The 8,981-nt window shown below is 45.9% G+C and overlaps 1 protein-coding gene across 1 annotated transcript; it reads left to right on the forward strand.

The window, feature by feature from the left end:
- The first annotated feature begins 718 nt into the window (after positions 1–718).
- On the forward strand, positions 719–7,943 carry LOC133010154 (uncharacterized). The gene is made up of 6 exons (XM_061077618.1): positions 719–1,263; positions 2,065–3,070; positions 3,323–3,472; positions 5,265–5,674; positions 5,844–6,031; positions 6,187–7,943. The coding sequence occupies exons 1-6, from the start codon at positions 733–735 to the stop codon at positions 6,644–6,646; spliced, it is 2,745 nt and encodes a 914-aa protein (XP_060933601.1). The 5' UTR covers positions 719–732; the 3' UTR covers positions 6,647–7,943.
- Positions 7,944–8,981: the final 1,038 nt, after the last annotated feature.

An 8,981-nucleotide genomic window follows, 5' to 3' on the forward strand; every position in this document is an offset into this window, starting at 1 on the left:
ATCTACTCACACCTGCTCACACCTGCTCACATCTGCTCACACCTGCTAACATCTGCTCACATCTGCTCACACCTGCTCACACCTGTTCTCACACCTGCTCACATCTGCTCACACCTGCTTTCATCTGCTCACATCTGCTCACACCTGTTCTCACACCTGCTCACACCTGCTAACATCTGCTCACATCTGCTCACACCTGTTCTCACACCTGCTCACACCTGCTCACACATGCTCACACCTGTTCTCACACCGGTTCTCACACCTGCTCACACCTGCTCACACCTGTTCTACATGAAAACCACTCGATCGCCCCCTGGTGGCTGTTTTCAGGTTGTCCATCCGGTGCTTGTGAACAAGATATCTCAATCTCTGAATGATTTCAGTGGTCAAAGGTCAAAGTCACTTCTATGAGTCGTCTGAAATCTATGAAAAATTCGAATTTCATCATAATTTGTTATTATTATATGTTTATTGCTGTATATTGTTATTATATCATTAAACTGAACATTTGGTTTCTGTAACAAAAGAATAAAATCAAAAGTCTCCACGTCACTCAAACATCCGGGTCACGTGGAGGAATGCAGCAGGTGGGGCGGGGGTTAAATACCTGAGGTGGGCGGAGCTTCATTCCTGAGTGACAGAACCGACCTTTGGAACGCACACTCTCACACTCTCACGCAGACAGACACACACAGTGAGAGCCGCACACAGACACACACAGACACACACATCATGGCCGCGGAGCTGTCCCAGGACGCGGTGCTCTTCTACCTCCGGAGCAGCGGAGGCTCCGCGAGGAACTCCGACCTCCTGCTCCACTTCAGGGACTACATCCGGACCCACCCGGACCGGGACCGGAACCGGGAGCAGTTCAAGAGGTTCGTCAACTCGCTGGCGACGGTCCGGCAGGAGGACGGGGTGTCTGTCGTGGTCCTCAGGAAGCGGTTCCGGGGACGAGTCCCGAGGGACGGAGCAGGAGGAGGAGGCTCCGTGTCCCCGGAGGACACTCACCTGAGGGAGGCGGCAGTACCCGCCCCGCCGGGAGACACCGCAGGGAAAACGATCCTACCCGCAGCTGGAATCATCAACAACAACATGGAGACAAGTTTGAACCTGAAACGTAAACAAGAACAACAACTGCAACCACCACCACCACAACAACAACAACCACAACAACTGCAACCACCACACCAGCAGCAGCAACAACCACCACCACAACAACAACAACAACCACAACAACTGCAACCACAACCACCACACCAGCAGCAGCAACAACCACCACCACCACCACAACAACAACAACAACCACAACAACTGCAACAACAACCACCACGCCAGCAGCAGCAGCAACAACAACAACAACCACAACAACTGCAACAACAACCACCACGCCAGCAGCAGCAACAACCACAACAACAACAACAACTGCAATCACGCCAGCAGCAGCAACAACCACCACAACAACAACAACAACTACAACAACAACCACCACATCCACAACCACCACACCAGCAGCAACAACAACCACCACAACAACAACAACCACAACAACTGCAATCACACCAGCAGCAACAACCACCACAACAACAACAACAACAACAACCACAACAACTGCAATCACGCCAGCAGCAACAACAACAACCAAAACAACCACACCAGCAGCAACGACAACCGCAACAACAACAACCACAACAACCACAACAACTGCAATCACGCCAGCAGCAGCAACAGCAACCAAAACAACCACACCAGCAAGAACAACAACAACAACCACACAAGCAACAACAACAACCAAAACAACCACACCAGCAAGAACAACCACAACAACAACAACCACACAAGCAACAACAACAACCAAAACAACCACACCAGCAACAACAACCACCACAACAACAACAACCACGCCAGCTGCAACAACCACCACCACACCCCCCCCAGAAGCAGCAGCACCACCAGCAGGTGAACATCTCACCTGAGCCTCTTGTCTCTCCTGGGGCAGCTGCTCCGCTCCATCAGCAGCACCAGCCACAACGACAACAACAACAACAACAACAACCACAACCACAACCACAACAACAACCACAACCACAACCACAACGATGCCAGCAGCAACAACCACAACAACCACACCAGCAGGTGAACATCTCACCTGAGCCCCGTGTTTCTCCTGCAGCAGCTGCTCCTCTCCACTTCTCGGAGGAGCCCCCCCTGAAGACCCCCGCTGGGTCTGCTCCTCCCGTCCGACTTCAGTGCACCGAGGTGCGGCAGCAGACTCTGGGTTTCGGCCCCCCCCCTGGGGTCACACCTGTGGTCCGACATCATGGAGAAACCCGCCAGCAGGGGGCAGCGCCTCAAGCCCTCAGGAGCAGGGAGGCCTGTGTGCAGCCTGGAGGAGGAGGAGGAGGAGGAGCCCTTCATCAAGCCCCTCCTCTTCACCCTCAGATGGCTCCACGCCGATTCAGAAACAGGCCGAGCTACAAATCTGCTGTTTCTCAAGATGAAGACGAGGATGAGGAGGAAGAGGAGGAGGTAACCAGGAGGCGCGGCTCAGCAGGAGGGGTGTGGCCGTTAGAAGGCCCAATGAAGGCCCTCTCCGCCTCCTCGCCGTGCATCATAGAGTCACCTGCACCTCCCTCCGCTGCCTCCTCCTCTTCATCAGACAGGATTCTCCCGAAGATTTACATCCAGGATGTGGAAGGGGGAACGCTGACCCCCCCTGGCCCAGTTCCTGGCGCTGAGCCGGGGGTGGAGCTGAAAGGACAGTGGGCGGGGGCAGGGAGGCGGTATGTGTCACCACAGTCGACGCCCATCAGATACAGCCGACCACAGCACTACACGCCATCTCCAGAGCGAGTCAGAGTGGTTTCTCCTCGTCACGACCTCCACCAGGACCAGCGATCCTCGCAGGAGCCCAGGCCTCCTCACAGCCAGGGGGCGCTGCTGTCCTCCAGCCACAGCAGCATCTTCTCCCCCTCGGACGCCGGCTGCTCCGGCAGCGACTGGCCTCCCTCTGGCTCCCCCAGAGGATCCCGGTGGAACAGCAGCTACGAGGATCTCCCGGCCCCGGCAGGTAAAGCCTGATGCATCTTGAGTAAATAATTTGTACTTTAATATTAAATTTTTGCATAATCAGACGAAAGACTAAGCTTAGTTTGCTTTAGCTGCCGTAGCTGATTGGTGCTCACAAGCTCCACCCCTCATCTGCGGTCACACAATGTGGGTGGAGCTTTGTCCTCCTTCCTCTGGACATCAACAAGTTGAAAAAGAACTTTCATAACTGTCATAATAAAGTTCATCCCTCTGTTCTGTTGGAACTCCTCAGCTGAGCCCGGCCGTCTCATCGGGGACGTCCTGCAGCGAGCGCAGAGGACCAGGCTGGAGTCGGGGACGCGTTTGTTCCATCACTCCACCGAACATCTCCATGACAACCAGGACTCCAAACGCAGTGTGTTGCCGTGGCACCACTCCACAGGTCAGAGTTCAGACGGCTTCTCTCTATTGACCGAGATGTTCAGTGTTCAACTAAACACATCAAGTTCAGACAGAAACAGTTTGATGACTGATTATGATAGATAGATAGATAGATAGATAGATAGATAGATAGATAGATAGATAGATAGATAGATCGATAGATAGATAGATAGATAGATAGATAGATAGATAGATAGATAGATAGATAGATAGATAGATAGATAGATAGATAGATAGATAGATAGATAGATAGATGATAGATAGATAGATACATAGATAGATACATAGACAGATAGATAGATAGATAGATACATAGATAGATAGATAGATAGATAGATAGATAGATAGATAGATACATAGATAGATAGATAGATAGATAGATAGATAGATAGATACATAGATACATAGATAGATAGATAGATAGATAGATAGATAGATAGATAGATAGATAGATAGATACATAGATACATAGATAGATAGATAGATAGATAGATAGATAGATAGATTACTTTATTCATCCCCGAAGGGAAATTAAGTTGTCATAGCAGCCGGTATATTTGAATACAATAAAATACAATACAATAGAATAAAATAAAAAATATTGAGATAGAAAGAATAAAAACAGAAGCACAAGATAAATAGGTAGATAATGTGCAGTGGCAAGATGATGGTAATAGTACTGATGATATGATGGTAATGTTATTGTTAGACAGTATATAAAAATAGTACAGTATATATAGTATATAATATAACATAATATATATTTATATATGATAGTAATTATACCAATATAATAGCAGTATATAGTAATAATGGCAGCAACAGCATATATAATAATAGTAATAGTAATATAATAATAATAATAATAACATGTACACGTGTATAAATATGTGTATATAGACTTATATATACAAAGAATAAACAGAGAGTATGATATAATATATTATATAGTAGAGGTATAAATATAAGTATTTGACTATACAATAGATAATATAATATACTATGAGTGTAAGAATATGTAGACAGAGTGTGCAAAAGACAATATTATTGTATAAAATGATATATAATATCAATATGGTTTATATTAACACATATGATGTGAAGTGAGTGTATATGGAGCGGAGTGTTGTACAGGTCCACAGTGCAGGAGACAGGTTGAGTGCAGTTCTGTGATGGAGGCTCTGACAGAGGGGGAGGAGTTGTACAGTCTTATTGCGCTTATCTGAAAAAGACTTGATGCTTTTCTCTGTTTTATATCATTGTAAATTATTATTATTAATACGTGGGTTTTAGAACTGAGAGGAATTCATCACAGTTAGTCAGACTCATCCATGAGAAACAGACACAGATGAATAGAGAGATGGACCCAGTGAGGCTCGGGACTCCATGAGGATTTGACGTTGAGCCTGTGATTCTTCTGTTGATGACCCTGAGGTGTGATGGGTGTGTTGGAATGTTCGTTATAACAGGTACATTATAAACTAAAGAAGCTTTGTGTTGTGAACCTGTTGCAACATGTGTGGTTCGTGTCCCGACAGATTGTGTGACATCACTGTAAGAACAGCACACAAGTGCAGCTGCTGAGAATCAGAGGAAAGTGAGAGTAGAGAGATTGAACTTTTATTTTGAAGTTCTCTTTAACATCCTTCACACACGGCCTCTGTTTGTCTGTGAGACCATGACGTCCTTTGAAGAGACGTTTCTGCTGTTTTTTGATTTTACGTAACAATCACACGTTCCTGTGAGAAACGTTCTGATGCTCGATGTCCGTAACCCGGCCCCTCCTCCCTCAGGTGATCTCTATGACGACCAGGAGAACGCGGAGTCCAGCGATGGCTCCTCCTTCTCCTCGCCGGTCCGTCAGCGCCCGGCGGTCACCAGGCGGCTCAGCCGTCAGGTGAGGAGCAGGATGTGCTGCAGCCTCGGGGCCGACCTGGACCAGCTCCTCCAGGAGGAGGTGACGGGAGGAGGAGGAGGAGGAAGTGAGGCGGCCCGACTGAACCGCCTCCACCTGATCTCCTCCTCGCTCAGTCTACGTCACAACCTGTCCTCCTCCTCCCTGTCCTCCTGCTCCACGCCGCCGAGGAGCAGCAGCATGGCTGACCTGGTCGAGGGGGAGGAGCGGAGAGGAGGAAGGAGGAGCCTCCCTTCTTCTACCGCTGCCCCCCCCTCCACCGCTCAGCATGAAGGCTCCAGTAAACAGGTGAGAGCACCACCTCAAAACTACTGCACTGTTTTTAGTGGTAATCTGCTCTGGTTGTAAATGTATTGATTCTGTTCATCTCCGTCCTGCTGCTTGTTCCTTGATTTACTCTCCATTTGATAATTGACTGAACCGGTTAACGGAGCCGTTGTTCGATCCCTGTTTTCAGTCGTTGGTTCCTCTGGAGCCCAAAGAGCACGACTGGCTGGTGAAGGGCGCGGCGGGCGCCTGGACCGACATCTACTCGCTGTTCAGAGACGAACCGTCCCTGCTCAACAAGAGAGACTTCATCTCGGGCTTCACGGTGCTGCACTGGATCTCCAAACACGGAGACCACCGCGTCCTCAACACCTTATGGTACGAAGCCAACTGTTGATGATGAGTCTGAGGAAGGTCGGGTTCATGTGGGATTCTGTCAAAGCTTTGTGGTCTGTAATAACTCTGAGCTGCTGATATGGATTAATCCTCTCTGTGACCCGGCTCTGACCTTCTCTCTCCGGCTGTGGTTTCAGGTACGGAGTCCAAAAGGTCGGTTCGATGTTTGACGTCAACGCCAGGTCAACGTGTGGCCACACGCCTCTCCATGTCGCCGCCATCCACGGCAACAAGAACATAATGCGGTTGCTGGTCAGCAAGTTCGATGCAGACGTGAAACTCCGGGACACGGCGGGGAAGAAGCCCTGGCAGTACCTGAGCTGCAACGCACCGCTGGACATCTTCCAGCTGCTGGGCGCGCCGGCTCGAGTCGCCCTGGGCGGAGACGGACCCGGCAGGAAAGCAGACGCCAGCTGGGATCAGCAGCAGCAGCAGCACCGCCGCCGCCGCCATCATCTCTCCACAGCCTCCTCGGGCGAGAGGCCGCTGACCATCGCCGGCACGATCCGGGTGAAGAGGTCGTCTTCCATCGCTGCGTTACTCAAACACAAATCCATGCGACGCTTTCACGGACCCAAATCTAACTTCTTTTTTTAAAGAAAACTTCAACTGGTGGATTATGTTGGGTTTTGTTTGGATAATTCTACAACCTGGTTGATGGACCCACCAGGGAACTGGAGGTTAACGGTTCAGCTGGTCTCACAAATATCAACGGTTTAAACTGTCGGATAGTTTCTGGTTACAGAACTGATTCTAATGTGTCCCCTCGATTCACTTGTGGTTCAGCTCAGTCCAGAGAACTAGATCAAAGGAAGCACCAGAGTCTGGGACTAAACTTTCAGTTCCTCTGATGTGACACAGACGTGTGAAACTCACAGGAAGAAGTGATTTCCCTCCACACAGCGGATCAGTGTTCAGCAGGACGTTTCTAACCAGAGCTCCGGTTTCACTCAGACACTTTGTTCAACAACAAAGACCAAACTCCAGCTCAACGTTTGTTAACTTTATATTCTTCACATTGTTTACAAATTACCCACTGAGGCTTTTTACTTTGAGTTTCTTCCTTTGGTTTGAATCACTTTCTATAAAAATAATATCACAAACACCTTCTCAACAAGATAAAAGTCACACTGCTGTATGTTGTGTTGTGTTGTGTTGTGTTGCGTTGTGTTGTGTTGTGTTGGGGGTTTACAGGTGCTGAGGTGAACTAAAGGGTGATGCTGGTTTTAATTTTTGTACTTTTGTCCTTTCTTTGATAAAGTTGTCATGTAACAAGTCCGACTTGTAAAGATCAGACAAACAGGATATAATGTTGATTTGTTGCCTTTGATCAGAACTAGGCTAACTTTTTCCCCCTGTTTCTACTCTTTGTGCTAAGCTAAGCTAACTCCAGTATTTCCTGGCTGTAGCTTCTGTCACATTTGATCCTCTCATCTCACGTTCTGTAAGAAAAATACATTCCCCCCAATATTTTCTTTCAAAGTGAATGAGTATTTTTTATTGGCTCTTATTGGAGAAAGAGCGAAAAGACGCAGCCTGAGATTAATTTAGTTGTCGGTGTTATTTTGTTTACCTTCTTTACACACAGTCACGTTGTTGTATTATTATTCGCTGTGACTTTTACAGATCACTTTGATAATCAGGATCAAACTTGTTTATGTTTGTTAATGATATTGAAGTTGACCCATGAGGAGGTGAACAGTATTTTCCTCACAGTATTAAATTCACAGATGGTGATTAAATATTCAGTATATATTAAAATTATGTGAATCACATCAAATCTTTTTTATCTGACTATTTTCTATGTTTTGTTGATTTTCATCTGTGGAGGAAGAACTCAAATACTTCATGTAAAAGCACCAATGAATGGACAAATACTGTATGTACTAAAGTAAAATACACTGTTACTTTTCTACTCAAGTAAAATAAAGTAATTACTTGCTTTTGAATATCCTTTAAGTTAAAAAAATTAAATAACGCAACAGTCTATAAAATCTTAAATATTCTGTTTAATTTAAAAAAAGTATTCAGAGTCATAAATCTCTCTTAAAAAGACATGAGGTTTATCTGAGGGTTTCCTCTAAATTTATTTCACGTGTTTAATCACACGCACTTCGCTCTTGCGGAAGGAGGCGGAGTCTAATGTGACCTGCTCACTCTGATTGGATGAATGGACCAATTCCAGTGAAAATATTCATTACTTTATAAAAATATATGAACATTAATGTAAACATTTACCATGTGTACCTGAAAGTACCTGAAAATAATTCTACTTGATCAAGTACTGAAACATAAAAAAAGTACTGAAATACAAAAAGTAATTAATGTACTAAGTTATCAAACAAACACATGAACTCTTCCTCAGCGATGTTTTCTTTGGATCGTTCATCAGACGCTCGGTGACTCCACCTCCAACACGGAAATCAAACCTGTAACAACATGTTCGTCTGAGGAGAAACTCTGCAGCTGCTCGACGTGTTTGTTCAGGACTGTTTGTGTTTGTCCGTAAACTCGTAACCACGACAACCTGTTTGTTGACCCGGAGGCCGAGAGCGTTTGGTTCATTCTTCAGCATTTCAATTTCGAGTGTCAGGGTTCAGAGGAGAATCGACTTTGAAATATTATTACATATATATTATATATAATCAATAAAAAGCATAACTCAAATAAAAATAAAAATTGGAGAATTAGACATCAGGTTCCGAAAAAAAGTTTTTATTACTTCAAAAAATATTTACAACATTTAATTTGTAGTCATATAGGATTTATTGTTAATATCTGTATCATTGCTTACTTATCACTGAACATAAATATAACCAGGCTCTCCATCACCACGCTCAGCATGTCAGGGCCATAGTCTTGCTACAGTAGCTTGGCAGCAGTCAACAGTCTCACAGTAATCATAAAATTACAATAATTAAAATGGGTAAAC

The sequence above is a fragment of the Limanda limanda genome, chromosome 1 (assembly GCF_963576545.1).
Source record: "Limanda limanda chromosome 1, fLimLim1.1, whole genome shotgun sequence".
Taxonomy (NCBI): domain Eukaryota; kingdom Metazoa; phylum Chordata; class Actinopteri; order Pleuronectiformes; family Pleuronectidae; genus Limanda; species Limanda limanda.

Bases quoted from the DNA above. Each gene is read 5' to 3' on its own strand.
- LOC133010154 (XM_061077618.1), top strand. From the start codon at position 733: ATGGCCGCGGAGCTGTCCCAGGACGCGGTGCTCTTCTACCTCCGGAGC. The intron at 5,675-5,843 runs GTGAGAGCACCA...CCCTGTTTTCAG, and splicing joins ATGAAGGCTCCAGTAAACAG to TCGTTGGTTCCTCTGGAGCC. The intron at 6,032-6,186 runs GTACGAAGCCAA...CTGTGGTTTCAG, and splicing joins CGCGTCCTCAACACCTTATG to GTACGGAGTCCAAAAGGTCG.